Source organism: Solea solea, chromosome 3, assembly GCF_958295425.1.
Source record: "Solea solea chromosome 3, fSolSol10.1, whole genome shotgun sequence".
Taxonomy (NCBI): Eukaryota; Metazoa; Chordata; class Actinopteri; order Pleuronectiformes; family Soleidae; genus Solea; species Solea solea.
Genome location: NC_081136.1, coordinates 14,978,873 through 14,996,637, shown reverse-complemented (window position 1 = coordinate 14,996,637; position 17,765 = coordinate 14,978,873). Strand labels below are relative to the sequence as shown.

The window sequence follows — 17,765 nt, the reverse complement described above, 5'->3', positions numbered from 1 at the left end:
GGTGAGGTGACCTCTTCTAAACAGACTGGCAGTCGTCTGAAATTCAATTTAAGAATTGCTTTTCTTTTTATCTTTTTTTTTTCTAAAAGTTCTCACATGAATAAGAAGGCATTATGGATTATTGCACACCTGAATGTTTAAAACCTGACCTAACCAATGTGTCTAATCTTGATGTATATACTGTAGGTGGGTCATGTAAGACTAACACATTTTGTCGTCATTTGCACCTGTTTCAGTGCACCTGGGTCTATTCGCTTGAGTTATTATCTATTTATTTATTTTTGTCTGTTTCAAAAAGAGATGTGCTTAATTAAACTGCAAGTATTAAGTATTTTTGGTTGCTACTTAAAAAATATACAAACCTTACATTTAACAACATTTTGTTTTGAACACATATTTTTCTTTAGTTCTTTATTTGTTTTCTTGGATCAACCTTGTTTGAACTTATTTTTTATTTAGTGTTTTGACAACAACAGTGCATCATATACATTTTTCCCAGTGCAAGCCAGCTGTAAGCAACATTTATAAACATTATAATCAAGTTATAAGTTATAAACAGTTAAGACAAACAGAAACAGCTTAATATCCACTCCAGATTAAATATAAGAATATACAGGTTTAGACGTACTGTATGTACAAATATTATGTAAAATATGTGTAAAGGACCAACCTTGTTTTTACACCATTTTGAGAAATGCTTGCCATATTGGTTAATTGTTTATTCCCCTCAGTTTTGGTAGTCACCACAACAATTGTTTTTTGTTTTCTTACCAGTTGGCTTTCATCCGGCATCATTTCACTCTTGGCTTAAGTTTTACATCTTGGTTGTTTTATAACCCTGTTTATGCTCTAAGTCATAATTGGAAATAAGAAGTATAATCAGTTTTGTTGCCGTGGTCACAATTGTCTTTTATTACATGAGTGCAGTACTCTGGGAGCCGTAGTTTAATTCTGTTGTAGAATGTACAATATAATATAGGTATGGATATGGGATAAAGGGTATGTATGAAATGATTCTGCATTATTATCTAGATTTATACAATTCCTTTTTGTCAGAAAGAATGCAAAATAATCAAACCCTTCTTACTGGTGAAGTTCAGAAAAATAAACCCTTTTGCCACTGTTTATTTAGATAAAACAATTACAGAAGTTGTAGGTGGTGTGTGGATAAGCTTTAAAAATAACTTCATATGTTTGTTTCATGAAAAAAAAAACACTTAGATAATCAAATCTTCTTGTAGCCAATGCTCATTTGAGACAATGCATCATTAAATACCTGTTCTAAGGAGGCACAAAATGAGATTTTTAATAAGCTTTCTCTATGTCCTAGTAACAAAGTTATACTGAAAGGTGAGATTACATGCTAGCATCAGAAGAAATTATCAAACATTGTGCTAGTGTAATGGCCAATTATTACTCCATTGTAAGTATAAAAGGTACAGTCATAGGAATCGTGAATGAGCTTCCATAAAGGCCAACGCCAAGGTTTTATTAACAGCAAATTAATAACTATACTATTAACAGCTCTGTAATGTCCTAACTAATTGTTGACGGCAAAAGGAAACTTGTATTGTACAGAATATTCAGGGCAATGAAAGCTCTTTCCTGGCACTAAACAGTGATTTCATGTTGACACATTCTTTAAAAATTTGAACAGGAAATGGCAAGAGAAAAAAAAAATGATTATATGGTTTACCACCGTCCTATACTTGCATTTATATGTTTGTTGAAAGCATTCTATTTACCAGATGCATTCCAGCCTCTTTTTGCCTTTTTAAGGTTTTGCTTGCTGCTTTGAAGTGGAATATTATAATATATTTTGTTTTTTTCTTTTTTAATTCGACAGTCCTTATTTTTCAAGCTTATTTGTACCCACCACAGACTTCTTAATTTAATGCGTCTTCATTGGATTGTCAGAATAACCTTATGTTCTGTTGTTTTGAGCAGTGTCAGAGAAAACCACACCAGTAACATTTGCTAATGGGTATCTCTTTGAATAACAAGTAATTGGTCCCCTCTTTTTTTCTAGTTTCCAGCACAACCTTTTATTTTGTGGTGGTGCTGGTGAAGCCATAATATGTGTCTATGGTGACAGTTGTAGGCAGTCAAAAATGCCCTTAATGTTAAAGCTTCTTCCCTCTGTACCATACAAGTGAATGCAATGACATTTTCTCAAGCTTATTTAACTTAATGTTGTCCTGCTGCTAGGCGGCATTTGATGTTTTCCCCCTCCTTCAATAAATGTTCCTTGATTCAGGCGTGAGGCAGTTTACTTTACACTTGAATGGCAATGTTATTTTTACATATCCATTATAAGTGTGTATGTTTGCCTCAGTGTGAACCTGCATGTCTGCCTCATACTCTGCATTGTGTTAAATCCCTGAAATATGAGTGAAGCAAAATCTCTTTCCTTTATGTGTGTGCACACATGCATGTGAGCTCATGGGATTGCATGTGTGAGACAGTGTGTAGCACCAGCATGTGTAGTGTGTCAGCGGCGCCGTCTCACTGTAGTGCTGAATTGAGCCCATCTCCAGGGTGCAGCTCAAATTGATTAAATTTGCCAGGTAAGTTGAGGGGCTGACTTGAGGCTCCAAGCAATTATTTGACTGTGGCTAAACCTGGTGTAAAGAACAGATTCTCTTGTTCTTTCATCCTTCCATTTTGTTTTAAAGATCTGATATAAAAAAAAAGAAAAGAAAAGAGGAATTTCACAGCTCTAGAGAATGTGTAGATAATCTGATTCTCCCTGTAGCACACAAAAATAAAAACATGGTTGAAGATACTCAGCATTAGAGTGCTGCATTTTAAGATTCAAGCTTCTTTATTGTCATGTACTTGATCATAATGCAGCATTGTTACGTGTAATGGAAGCATCAGCTTAAACTATAGGACATATGTTACCGGAACAAAATGGTTATAAAAAGGTAGCATAATTATAATTAAACTATAGAATAATTATAATAATATAGAAAAAAATATGATAGCTAAGGAAAAATCATTCCAAACTCTTTGCTTTCTGTTGTGAGCATGCTGGCCAAGGTTGGTGTGCTCTGCTATTCATAGCATCAAGTGCACAAACAAAATTCATAAAATAAGGGAGAAAGGAAGGAATTCTGAGAGGCACAGAACAGCTGTGGCTCATGAGCAAAAGCCCAATTGACATTACTGGTCTCACCTTTATGGTAGAGTGGATCTATATGTAATATGTGATGCAAAATTAAATCTGTGAAAAACAATATATGTATCATGATGCTGCTCTCATTTAATAGCTACAAATTAAAAATGACAACTATTCCCTCAGTTTACTACCTCGACAATTGTGTTGCAGCTTTTGCATTGGTGCACACATGTTATTTTTTGTTGTTGTTTTAAGACACTGTTTTGTGCTAAGGTAATAAAATGATGCCTCAGGTGTTTGAGGGGGCCAATGAAGTTAACCAAACTCATTATTGTGTTCTTGAAGGTAGTCTGGTACGATGTTTTGTGGCACATGGTCCATTATACTGCTAGAATTGGCCATTAGAAGACGGTAAACTCTGGCCATAAAGGGATGCACATGGTCAGCACTAAGAGTCAGGACGTGGCTTTTAAACAGTGATTGATTGGTATTAAGGTAATAAAATTGTGATATGAAAACAACGCCCATGCAGTTCTACCAGCTTGGTCTGTTTACACAAAGCTGGTTATTTCAGTCTGGTGATGCTGGATTTAGATCAAGCCGTCTTACTGATCAGAAAAAGGCTTTTCCATTCGTCACTGTCGATGTGCTCTTTGCAGTGATTTTTGTTCGTGGATTTCAGTCGTGACACCTAACAAAGTCTTTCTCTGTTGCAGCCCATTCAACTCAGGATTGTTTTCGTCGTGCACTCTGAGATGTTTTTTGTCCTCTCCACAGTTGTAAATAGTGGTTATCCAAGTCACTGTAGCCTTCCTTACAGCACCCACCAGTCTGGTCGTCTCGCTCTGACCTCTTCCACCAACTGTAGATTTTGTTTTTGGCACCATTCTGAGGAAACGATCAAATGTACAATATAGTTTTCTCCATTTCTAAATGTAAACTTGCACTGCATTGCTACATAAACTGCAATACGTTGCATAAGCTTTTTATGTGAACTTCCCTACTTTACTGAAGTTTTAAAGGTACCTTTATTAAAGTTAGAATTATTTATTTTTTGCACACACACCAATTAGTGAGAATGAATTTGACCTCTGCATTTAACCCATCCTTATTACATACCAGTAATGAACACACAGGAGCAGTTGGCAGCACTTTTCTGCACCCATGGAGCAATGGGGATTGGGCGCCTTGTACAGTGGCACCCCAGCCCATGGCCCATCCAAGGATTTGTACCTGAGACCCTCCGTTTACAAACCAAGTTCCTTTCCTCTTTTCCATGGGCTGCCCGTGTGTTCCCCTGAAATCTAACGTCTGCTCAAGTATTAAATAGGTTCTTATATGCAACAATTTTAATATATATATGTGTGTGTGTGTGTGTGTGTGTGTGCGTATATATAAAACTCACAATTTACATTCCTGAATTTTTCATAAAAGGAAACTCTGAATTAGTTTTAGCTGTGAATAACAAGCCAAAGAAAATGTTATTTTCAAATACTTTCTTTGGAAAACTTCTTAGGCTTTGACAGCCTTAAGTCATGTTGTAATCACTCTGTTTTTGTTTGACACGCAGTCATTGGTCTGGACTGCTATTTCGGAAATGACTGCTTTGAACGATCAGTATACTCTTCTTTATAATATTCATTGTCCTACAGTAGCTTGTTTAAAGTCTAACTTTATTGCAAATCTAAGACTCGTCTTCTTTTTTCCTTTTTCCAAATAATAAAAGAAAACAACAGCTTACTACTTCTGACAACTGCTGAGCTCTACCACTTGTTTTCTTTCTTTTTAGTGTTATGTTTGCAGAAGTCACATCTGTGCAGTCCATGGAGGGAACAGCTGGCCAGGCTCATACTAAAGGGGTGGCCATTAGCTCTCCACACACAGACCTCCCAGGAGCACCTGTGAAAGATGGCCAGCAGGCAGAAAGGCTAACATTTAATTGCACTGAAAATGGCCACTAAAATCTCCCTGATGGGGAAAACGGTTGCCCTGGTGATATGAGAGACAGTGGAAGTTTAAGGTCTTGTTACTTTCTTGACAGGAAGAAAAAAAAAAAAGGAACTGATGTAATGACAGGTGCCTGGACAAAAAGGACAGTTAGCAACACATCAGAAAGGTAGACGGCCATATTGACTGATGGATGAGACTCTGAATTGATCCATTTTCTGAAGTGCCACACAGGCTTTGCATATTTTCTGGCACAAGTGCAATCTCAGGACTGGCTTTGTTCATACTCTAGGCTCCATTCCTTGCAGTGCAGGTCCTTGTCTAATCTATTCAGCGCTTTATCAACCTGGCAATATTCACTCTGGCAGATTAGTTAAAGTAGTAATGATTGTTCTGCTGCTGCTGAGCGTATTGACTTTTTTTCCTCTGCTCCATAGCAGCTGTCCCATATTCCGCAGGTCTGGGTTCTGTCGTCCCCCTTTTCCCTGTGTCACTGTGTCTGTGTGCATTTTTAAGTAATTTTTGTAAAAAAAACTCATCATTTATGTGAACTAAAGTACCAATAACTAAACCCACAATTCACTTTAATATTCACTAATACATTAATTTATGTACTGATGACATGTTTGTAAATGTCAAAAGAAAAAAAACTATTTATTTAACAGATTTTAGTATAGTTATTAATTTGAATATCTAAAAACAATGAGGCTGATTATATGTTTTGAGTTGTGTATTTACTTTAGCCAAAGCTTTTCCAACACACTTTAAATCAATAGAAAATTGTATTTACATTCAACGTTATCCCCTATAAAACATCAACATAAGGAAAACAATATAAAGTAGCCATTGTGTCGGTGTTTGTTTTGTCATTTTATTATGTTTATCCATTAATCATTAATGGAATCATGACTGCTCATTTCTACTTGCTATGTGTTAAGCTCTGCCTGTGAGCGCTTCTGTGGCAGAACTGCATTTCCCATGATCCCATGTGGCTTCCCAATCATCTAACTAGATATTTTGTCATTTTTTGATTGAGAAATCCCTAATTGGAGAAATTACATACTGTGCCATTGGTAGTGTAAACAAAATTCAATGATTTCTCTTAGCTTAGCTTTTTGTCTTCTTTCTTTTTGTTCCATTGGTACAAGTGTGTCCACATGACACACAAATGTCGACTAATTTCCTTGATTCAGCCCTGACTTTCCCTGTCTTCTCTCTCTCATTTTCTTGTACAGAGGCTTTCTGCCAAACCCTTGTTGACACTCTGGAGAACACACCTGGACTGCGCAACGTTTGGAGCACCTTCAAGCCGTTAGTGCTTGGAAAAGTCCTCTACACACCTGATACACCTGCTACTTTCCTCATTGTGAACAAAGTATGTTTAGAGGGGAAAATCTGCTGCATATTAAGCTGAATGAGTGTGTAAATATTTTTTGCAAAAGCGACAAAATAACTTGTTTGAGGTCCTAGTTTTCGCATGCATTTGAATGTGCCGTATTTACAGGATCGGATCAATTGCACTAGCAGTGTGTGAGGGGCCTCCACTGTGCAAATGAAAAACATTAAATGTCATGCAAAGTTACTACCTGGGGAAGAAAGGAAAATATTACACTAGTTAGTCAGGGGACCTAATGCAATGAGTGTAATGTGTTATCATGACATGACATTTCTCCAAGATATTAACATCACTGCGATAACTGCACAAACAAAAACAAACAACAGGCAGGGGGTGAGGATGTTGCAGTTAGAATATATTGCGAGTGCGAGTAAAATCTGCTGACTTCCCAGCAAGGGTCCCAGTGTTGGCGCAGGAGGCCAGACATAGTCATATTGTTTACAAGTCAATGTTCTGGGGTAAATAACTCCATTTACATTTGTTTCCATGGGGGGTGACAGTGTTACAATGTGATGAGTTCCTCCAGGGATTAGCTGAGATGTGCACAAGTGAAGTACTTTCATGTCTGGATTGACTCAGAGCAAAGAGAAGAGAGCAAAGAGAAGAGGCACAGTGGGTTTGCTTCCTGTCAGTGAAAGGTTTCCAAAAGGTTTTGTTTTTTTGTGTGTGTGTGTATATAAATATTGTTTGTCTTTGTGTTTCAGGCAAACGGCACATTCAACGCCTTGGCTCAATTAAAAGAGCTTGCTGATTTATGGGAGGAACTTGGCCCACGTGTCTACGATATCCTTCAAGATAGCCCTCAAGTGAATGCATTACGGGTAAGACTTTGCTCTTTTTACGTTGGATTAGATTAAACTGCATTGTCACCAATGTGGGAAATTGTCTTTGGCTCCACATACAAGTAACTTCATCATTTTTGTTAATATTTGTAATATATGATGATGGTAAAAGTGGAAGGCTTGGAGCTGTTTGATAAAGAATTGTTTGAGAGAATGCATCCCCAGTCCTTTAACCTAAAGTAGTTATACTTATTCAATGTGTATAAAAGTAACATAGTTTTCCTGCATATATTAAACACATTATCGGCGTTGTTTATTTTGAGTCTGCTCTCAAAAGGATAAGTACAAAACCAGCAAGTTGTGGACATTTTTGATGGTTGGGTGTCATGAGCTATCGGTGTCTCTGCCAGTTGCCTGGCAACCTTTCACTGACATTCATAATTCTCTGTTTTATTTTTAAAATAAACCATTAATTTGCTTTTTTTTCTAAAAGAAAATGTGTCCTTTTAAATGACACAGAATGGTTGACGTGATCAGTAGTTCATTTGAACCATTTTCTCTTTATTCTCTTCGCTGAATCTTTCATTGAACTACTCTGTGTAAACTTGTGAATGCCCAAGGACATAAAATCCTTCCTTATTTTCAAATCTAAGTATTTTTCTAGTAAAAAATAAATAAATATATAAAATGATGAGTCATACATACAATATATGCACCACGAATATACATGTCATGTAGTTCAATTTGTTGCACCTGCAGTAAGATATGGAAACTGGAGGAGGAAAGTAATTATGGATAAGTGCAGGATAATTTTCATCCTGGCAGAAAGGATTATCTATAGAAGTAGAGGATGTGGACTCTGCCACCACTTCTCTCTCTCCCTCCATCTTCACTCTCTCTTTGCCTCTTGCTGTATTTCCTTGACACTGACATTACTCCAGTGTCACTCCAAATGAGCTTATAGGCAGCTGGAGGGAAGCAGACATTGGGCGCTCCATATAGCCCGGGTATTCATTACCCTAGCCCTAACCTTTACACAAATGGACCAGCAATTCTCCTTTGTCTTCATTTTCTGCCGGCCTCTCTCTCTCTCCCTCTCTTTCTCTCTCTATGAGGCTGGTGGCTTTGGAGGTTTGTCATCTCCAGAGGTCTTTGAAGGTCGCAGACACGTTTTACCTTGATGCACCAATTACCATCACCACCACAACTACATTTCATAGAAGATAGAAGATTTAGGGTACAGAGCTGAAGAGAAGGACATACTGTACTGTAGCATATTCTCTGAAGTGGCTTTGAGAGGAAATTGGTTGAAAATAAGTTGGAAATACCCACAAATGCCTGTGTATAGTGTTTACTGTTAAAGTTGTCATCTGTACAATTTCAGTTTGGCTTAATACTGGTAGTTACCATGGTAACGTCAATAATGCTTCAATACTAGATTTGTAGGGAAGCTTTGTCCGCAATACCACTAAAATCAAGTGTTGATAAAAGAAAAGAAAATCACACCTTGCCAAGAAAAACTGCAGACTTGAGTTCTTTGCACATGTAGTTAACCAAATAACAGCAGGGCACAGTAAAGCTGCCGGTATTTCAGAAAAGTCTGAAATGTAATTACAATGCAGCTCTAGTTCTCACAGTTCACTCTGGCTTGTCCTTTTCATTAGTCCTTAAAATATTTAAAAATGTTTAGATTTAACTATACATAGCTCTTAGAGATTAAACAATTAGGCTTTTTTGTATTTACAGTAGGGTTGCAAAGGGACGGAACATTTCTGGTAATTTTCCAGAAACTTTCCATGGGATTGGAAATTTAATTTAGAAAATATTTCAGATTGGAAACCTTCCATGGGAATTATGGGGATTTCTGGAATTAATGGGATTTTTTTTTTACAGAAAAGTAATAGCATATTTAATGCTATGTCATTGGAATTCATAACTATAATATGTTGAAACTCAATAAACTAAATATTTGGATTATAAAATATAAATCTGACCTGTATTCTTTGTAGCAAATGACATGTAATGTCATGACCATTAGATTTATGTCCCCCAATTAAACAAATGTGAAAACATGTCATGTTATATGGAAACATTCTATAATATTAAAAAAAAATCCTTACTGAAATTTTTTGTCAGTCAGAATAATTTGACACTTCTGGCATTTCTGCAGCTCTTTTACCCAGATGACACTGATCATTAGGGCACATGAAATGGTTGCTGGTTTGTTTTCAGAAACTGAACTGGTTCTAATCGTCGTGGTCTTTTTGCTGTCATGACTCTGCTCACTCTACTACCACTGTGTCAAAAAGATTTCAGGAGATGCACATTTTTGATGGGTCGTGTCCTTAATGTAGAAACAGCTACTCTACTTCTTTTTTTTTTTTTTTAAAGGTCACATGATGTGTAGTGATTACTTAATTTGACACTTTGTCCTAAGGTTAAGAAGAAACTCGTCAGAAGTGTTGACAACAAAATGCCACTGAGCACACGGACCAGAATACATTTGTTTCTCTGCTCAAGATTTCACACTTTAAAGGTCCACATTTTGATTGACGTCCAGTGCCCTTTTCTCTCCAAACGTCAGAGATGACTTGTTGCACTTTGAAATGTAAACAATGTAACACAGAAATACTCTAATGTTCAATGAAGACCAATTAAACTCTATTATTACACTACTGTTAAGTTTTATATGGTGCTGTTATTGAGTGTCTCATTGACTTCAGATTATCGTTCTGTATGACAGGCCAATTATCACTGTTGTACAGTAACACTATCATTACTGCAACAGTTGTATATTATGACTTGCATGTTGATTTCCATGTAAGTACTCAGTCGTCGATGTGCTTTACGGAGCCTGAAGTACAACAGTGCCATCTATCTTGCCCCATCTAATTAAAGCAGAGAAATAAATGTCAGCACCACGGAAGGACCAAACTAACCTCCAATTGCTTGTGTTCCTTCTTCCCCTCAAAATTAGGCTCTGCTGGCGAACCCTGCGTTTGCTGCTGTCCTCAACCAGCGTCTCGAAGACACTGGATGGACGGCCGAGCGGCTCGCCAACTTCCTGTACAATGGGCCTCCTGAGGATCGTCCACCTGGTATGGATCCCTACGACTGGCGTGATGTTTACAACACAACTACTCAGTTGCTGGAGCTTCTCTCAACCTTCCTTGGTGTAAGTACTTACATTACATTAATGCAAACCATCCCATGAACACATCAACAGAGGGCGGTGTAACATTTTTTTGTCAAGTAAAACGGTTGATTAAAAAATAAGCTGCTTCCTCACAAATGATGAGGACATTTCAAATATGCATTTATTTATTTTTACCTTCTACTTCCTTGTTTAGCCACTTCCTTAATTTGTTGAATTGATTTGTGAAATATATGGTGTCGGTGAGTTGGAGTGCTGCATGACCTTTAAAATGTTCCAACAAAAGTATCTTTTGGTAAATCTCAACGGGTCCCTGACATATGTGTAGCTTTAATTTACTCTTGTATATTTTATTAAAGAATAATACAAGGTGTAAGCTGCGTACTTAGCATCTCATACAGTACACAATGTGTCTATAAGCACAGTGCTTTGTTGTCTCCTTGCTCTTTTTGGCTGTCCCAGATGACTTGCAATATTCGCCAAACTGTCAGACACACGATCTGACGATCTGTCACTTCATTGCTTCCACAATAATCATAACAAAATGTTGCTGACCTGTACTGAATCATTGGCATCAAGAACAGAGGTGTCCTGAAGTAGGAACACACACACGGTTGACGTTGATATATTGATCTGTGGCACAGTTTGCAGCAGAGCCGTTCATTCCTTGCTGTGTGTTGAAAAACATATACAAAGCTTGCCACACACACATACACACACGTTCATGCAGTTAAGATGGCAGGTTGGGGTCTTGGGAATCAGCCTAACATGGTTGCTGACATTCCAACATAAAACAGTCTATTTTCCACCCTAATGGGAACTGAATGACTAGTTATACTAGGGGTGTCAAACTGGCGGCCCGGGGGCCACATGTGGCCCTCCAATCGATTACATGCGACCCGCCCACCACTGTGCTGAGGCACACCTGCCACTGAGGTGATGGAGTATAGACAGAATATAAGACTATATGTATTTGCTAGCAATATTATTATTATTATAATAATAGTAATAAGACATTTGGTTGGAATCATTGCTTTATTAAATGTATTACACTCAACATTAAATTACATGTATTTAAGCTGTTTTAATTACAGTTATCCTCGTCATTATTTGCCAAGTTTTCTTTTTATTTCTCCGTTTTTGTGCGTCATAAATGTGTTTTTATTGTGAAGTATACATCTTTTTATAACAAACCAAGCACTTTTATTTTGCAATTCTGGTCATTTGAGTTTGACACCCCTGAGTTACACATTTATTAAGGGTTCCTCTTGCTTAGAGTTAAAAAAAAAAAAGTATTTGCACCATAAATAAGAGAAAGAATATGATGTTAAATTAATGTGACAATAACGCCAAGGCCCAGTAACATCTTTTTGGACACCAGTCTATAAAGAGACCTGATGTATCTGGAGCCACATATGCAGTTTTAACGTATGCTGTTCCCTGACAATTGTGAAACCAATGGTGAAAGTCATAAATACAAAAAAAAGAATAGCACTAATCATGTTAACAGCATTACAGGCCATTATGAATGTGTCTGTGGCAGCAGCAGTCGTAGTTAACAGTGTCATGGCATCATCTCCTCCATTAGTGGTCAGCAGCACCAGCCCAGCATCTACATTCTTCACACACCCATGCCCTTGATGTTCCTTTGAGTTAGTTGGGCCAAAATGGCACTGGGTAGCTACCAGTAGGGCCAGTTTCTGAGTGTAGAGCAGAGTCAGACTGTTTGATACAAGAGAGCATAGCCTTAGCGGCTGCAGTGGTAGGAGAAACATGTTTTTTTCGTGTTTTTTTTTTTCAAGTCTTCAGTGAACATTATGGTCTGTGACAGAAAGTAATGCTGATATTCAAAGACTCAAAGCAGAATAGATTACAAACATGCAGGAATCTTTTTCTGTAATTACTGTGTAAGAAAAAAAACCACATTTGTTATGATTTACATTTGTTTCCTCCCTGCTATAGTCAGCACTTTTCCAAACTTAAGGCTAATGGAATCATTCTGCGACTGTGTTATTCTTACTTGTATCTCTAGCAAATTGTGTTATTATGGTCAGCTTCTCTCCATAGCTTGATATACTGTAGAATATACAATAGAGATTCCTGGAGGAGAAATGACAAAACTATTGCAACACTGAGATGTGTGGACAGCTGTCGTGTGTGACTGCCTCCCAGGATGGCTAGCTCATTATGGTCTCATGAAACAGAGGGACAGGGCTGCAGAACAGGGAGTGCTACCATGGCTGAATCTCATTTGCTTGTCTCTGCTGAAGCCCAAAACATTTCCCACCCTCCTGCCAGCTCCACACAATTTGGAAACGCACACTGTGTGATTTAGTAAATAGCTTAGTGATGCTTTCGGTTGAATGTCCATCTGCCATTCAGCTACGGAGTTCTTGCCTGGTTCATTTCTATTTTCTCTTTATAAAAAGGGAGTGTATTTATTTGAAAAGATTATAAAGCATTTTTGTATTTGTCAACAGTGTTTGGACCTGAATAAGTTTGAGGCAGTCCCCAGTGAAAGCCAGCTGGTGAACAAAGCACAGGATCTTCTGAAGAACGACACGTACTGGGCCAGTGTTGTCTTTGAAAACCTCCAGCCGAACTCCAGCCACCTCCCTCCTCATGTCAAATACAAAATCCGCATGGACGTGGATGATGTTGAGCGTAGCGACAAAGACAAATCCAGGTACATGTCACAGCTCAGACTGTCTATCTCACTTCTCAGAATTCTACATTCAAGGAATGAATTGACATTTTGGGAAAAGCCTATTTTCCTTGGTGCTGAGAATTAAATACTGGGACTAAATATATGCTCGGCGCTAAATATGAGGAAAGCAGAAACTGTTGGCTCAGTCCAAATGTTAAAAAAAAAAAAAAAATAAACACTGTTAGCATTTATAGATTTCCCTATTTTTGCAAAAGTAAACTTGCTTTTTCTGGTTCCAAATTCATATTTAACTCTCAGCAGCACTACTCACCACTCACTCACTCTGACTAGATAATTGCTGATAATTGTTTCAGTACCATCCTCTACATTTACACAGAGCCATGTTAGATGCCCTGCCCACCGTCCCTTTTTATATTCTTGATGATAATTTAGTCAGTGACAGACTAACCCCAGACCCAAAAGTACCACAACAGAGAAACACAAACCACATAAATAGATGCTGCTAGAATAAGTATAAATAACCTTTAAATTAGTTTTCATGGCACACAAAATATTGTTGCAGTGGCATTTTATTTTTGCACAATCCCATGAGATGATGTTAACTGGGTTCTATTCATTTTCTGGGTGCCAAAGAAAAGTAATATTGTTGTGCCCTCCACTATTACTTGTACTATAAATATTACCTTTTGAAAACAGCCATGATCCTCGGAAAGTATCTCTGACTGGTTCTCTTGTCAGTAATCTGTGGTTCTGATTCTGTAGCTGTAGTTTTTTTGCCCTTTGCTAAGACAGATCATGGTGTGTCTGCTTTTAATAAGGTCATGGTCTCCTGGGGCTCGAGACAACTCCATTAACGACCTGCGCTATATATGGGGAGGCTTTGCCTATCTGCAGGATATGATGGAGAATGGCATTATACAAGTGCAGACGCCAAATACCCAACCCCTTGGTGTTTTCGCCCAGCAGATGCCATACCCTTGTTACGTGGATGACGTGTGAGTACAAAGTCTTATATCTTTCAGCTTTGGGATTAAAGGAGGAGAAAAGGAGTATTACAGCATTTAAATTATACTCACTCTGGGGGGTTGCCACTCACTACCACCCCATAGTTAAATTATGTTCTTATTAATCAATTAGATCGCATGATTTCCCTCTGGAAACATCACCGTATTTGTCTCACTTATTCTTTCTTCCTATTCAGTGTAGCTCGTTTCTTTATTCCACTGATCACTGATGAAATGATTCCGATGTAGATAAAGAACTCTTCTCATAATATCATTGTAAAAGTCAATAATAAAAATGTAACATCCTTGATAAATTTAATAATTTACTGGAAGGGAAAAAAAAAGTCAGGTGTGAAATAGTGGACTACAACTATTGATTTTATTCAAACCACAGGAAATTCTTGAATAGTTGAAGGATGTTGAATCATTTAAGCAATGAATCTCTTCCTTTTTTTTTTTATTTCTGAGGCATTTTATTCCTAACTGTATTCAGAGCTGTCATTGCCATATCACATTCAAAAAGATTGATAGCAGTGCGCCATTTGTGCTGCGTGTGTATCCACTGATAGCACTTATTTCTATCATGTTATGTCAGTCACTTAGGGACACAGATGATGTGATATCATCCTGAATCGTCCATGCCAAAATTTCCTTAGAGTCTGGGAAATGACTCCCATCCAGACTGCATTATGATATCCATTAATAAAGGAACAGCCCAGTGATGCCATCAAGAGAAAAGATAATTACCAGGGAGATTTAAGTCCAAAAACGCATTGTGGCCCTTTTAGCAGAAAGAAAATATTCACTCCCCCATGGGAAACATGGTTCCAAGCATTAGGGATGTAATTTAGAAACTATTATGTGCTTTGGATAGCACCAAATTTACAGTAAAGTAATCTTCAGGGAGTATTTGAATGGAAATATTTAAAGAGGCTGAAGCAAAACCAATTACACATTTATGTTAGATATGTTTGGGATACACAACAATACTGCTGCTGACATATTTGTTTTGAGCAATAAAAGCCCTGTAACGTACCGCATGTTTAGAGAAATTAGAAATGAAAGGACATGATTAAAAGCAGTAATGACTTAATGGTTTTTTTTTTTTTTTTTTAGTTTTCCAGTTTACTACAAAGTGTTTATTTCCTGTTCCCTTCACATTATGCATTCAGAATTAAATGTAGCTCCACTGCCTTTGCACTTCATTTTGCAGCAGCTGTAGCAACCCTAGGTTTTACTGGATACATCAAGAAGTACTCATTAAAGGGAAGTTTAAGTAACTGCTGCACCCAGTGGAGATATTCATAGGAAAGAGATCTTGTCATTTCAGATTGAGATCATCCACAAAATCATCCACTTCATGCATTAGTGATTAGACGTGCTGTAGATGAAAGATGCCTGACATCCCTACTGTTGAATGTTTGGGATTTTTACTTGTCTTTTTTCCCCTCAATCAAAAAAATCCCACAAAATAGCAGAAACATTCTACATATTAGAGTAATGCGGAGCAGTTTCACAGGAGGAATAATTCAACACATCATCTCTAAAATGTGTTTTTCAGATAAAAAGCCCAGATTTTGTTACATTGCTATTCACCCCTCATTGTTGTGTCATCATAATCTTGAATGATATAGCCATATTGCAGCTTATTTCCTGCTGTTACTGCTGTTGCCTCAGTTTCATCTCTATGAAACATGGGATTAATAATTACAGAAGATAACTGGGAAACATAAAGAACTGCAATACCCTCAGTCCCCCCAACTGTTTACTCTTCCACCTGCCTCACCATTTGGGCATTTCTATAAATAATTAACACTTTAAAACTGCAATTTTGTTCATGAATAATTAAGAGTGAAATCACGCGTAGGAAGATGTGCTATAATACAGAGAGGCAAGATGGGGAAGAACCTCTTTGGTAATTGTTTTTTTATCTTGACTTGTGTTTTCTTTGCCAAAAGGACAAAGAAAATTGTACAATCAAATGAACATATTTGTGTTTTGCTGTGACTGTCTCTCAGTTTTGGGAAAAAAAGTCTAATCAGACATTAAAATGTGATTAGATACATTTCATTAATAAAACAAAAAGTTCACAACCTTGGTATTATGATATTAAATAATACTTTCGCAAAATGTGTGGATAGAAAGTGCTGAGTTGGTCATGTAAAATATGTTGTTTTTGTGTTACATCTAAAACATAACAGACTTCAGTTAAAATCAGAATTGTTGTGCTAAATTGAACATGTAAAGTGTACAATAATATTCTGACTTAAACTTGCTCCATTAGTTTCTGTGTGATGACCTTAGCATCACATTATTTATTTATGTTTGACTTTGTTCAATGTCTTTCATACCTAAAACAATCAATTTACTGGTTCACTTCAACCAACAGTAACATCACAGCTGTCTTTGCTGTGATCTTGGCTGAAATGCACCCACTGAACTTGCAGCAAACCCGAGCCACTTCCATTGCTGACCCTCCTGGCATTTTGAATTTGAGATAACCAAAAACTGTATTACCTCCCACTGTCTGTGTCTTTATTTTCACACTGTGCACAGGCCTGATATGACCGTATGGGATAAAGCTTGACCGCTGTGAGGCCTGATAGCACATAAACTGATGCTTAATCAGTGGCCTCTCTGCCATCGCATGCTCCTGAATCAGAGGCATCGCTTGTTTAGATCCTGAGGCTGCGCTCCACATCAGTGGGTCATTCACATTGACATGGGCTTGATGTGAGATCTGAGGCTGCATTTCACGATACATAACACAGGCCTTTAGTGGACATGAGGATGTGCTTTTGACCAACTACAGTGGCTAATTAACCTAATGTGTGCACAGCCAGAAATGAGAGAGGGGGGGGGGGAATAGTTGAGCATAATTGGGACATCTGAGGCTCACAAGAGCAAAAATCAGCTGCTGATGTTTTGTTTCATGTTTCTAGTGGCATACTGTGTTAATAACATCAGAAAACATGCATCCCCCCCTTGTATCTATACCTTAAAAAGGGCTTTAAATGCACTGTAACTCTAGCTTTTAAAGCATGGCCAGCAACATGTACAGTATAGGCAATATTTTTTGAAATTCATATGGCCATTATTAATTTGCTAAATGGGCAGAATCTAAAGTGTCAAGTGTGTGACTGATCAACACTTTGATTAGGGCTGAAGCTGAGTGTGCAATAAGCGCTGTGCATTAATGAGTGTGTTTATTCATTCATTTGGTCCTTTGTGACACTTTTTAAGACCTGGCATTTTATAGCATTAGGTGGAGGCCATATGACAGATACTTGGGTATTTATACCAGCCAAGCATGTAATATTGCTGGCATATTGTTTCCTGCATGTTAAATATTATTAGTTGTTATAATTGGGTTTTACTTTTTCATTTTGAATTAAGGTATCTGCTTTAGGTATTTATTTTTTACTGGATCTGACCAACCATAGATTTTTGAATGCTTACTTCATCCATGGAATATGATAAAGATTACAGATTTTTATACTCTCAATCTCAATTTCTTAGAACACAGCTAATTTTTAATACAATTAATTACACTGTCGGCAGCAAGAACTAATAAAAGGTGTGCCTTACTACGAATGATAATCTTAGATAGAGTAGGTAGATAATAAACATTGAAAAATCACAAAGCACATCTGTTTCATACAGTAGCCACATTTGCAGGTCTCTTTTCGCGAT

At 37.4% G+C, this 17,765-nt stretch overlaps 1 protein-coding gene across 2 annotated transcripts in view; it reads left to right on the top strand.

The window, feature by feature from the left end:
- Window positions 1-17,765, top strand: part of LOC131456517 (phospholipid-transporting ATPase ABCA1-like) — a 124,607-nt gene that overhangs the window by 15,987 nt on the left and 90,855 nt on the right. For both annotated transcript variants that reach the window (XM_058624915.1, XM_058624914.1), the window contains exons 10-14: window positions 6,304-6,443; window positions 7,169-7,285; window positions 10,224-10,421; window positions 12,881-13,086; window positions 13,887-14,063. In XM_058624915.1, coding sequence (XP_058480898.1) covers window positions 6,304-6,443; window positions 7,169-7,285; window positions 10,224-10,421; window positions 12,881-13,086; window positions 13,887-14,063 — 838 coding nt within the window. The remainder of the gene's footprint in view (window positions 1-6,303; window positions 6,444-7,168; window positions 7,286-10,223; window positions 10,422-12,880; window positions 13,087-13,886; window positions 14,064-17,765) is intronic.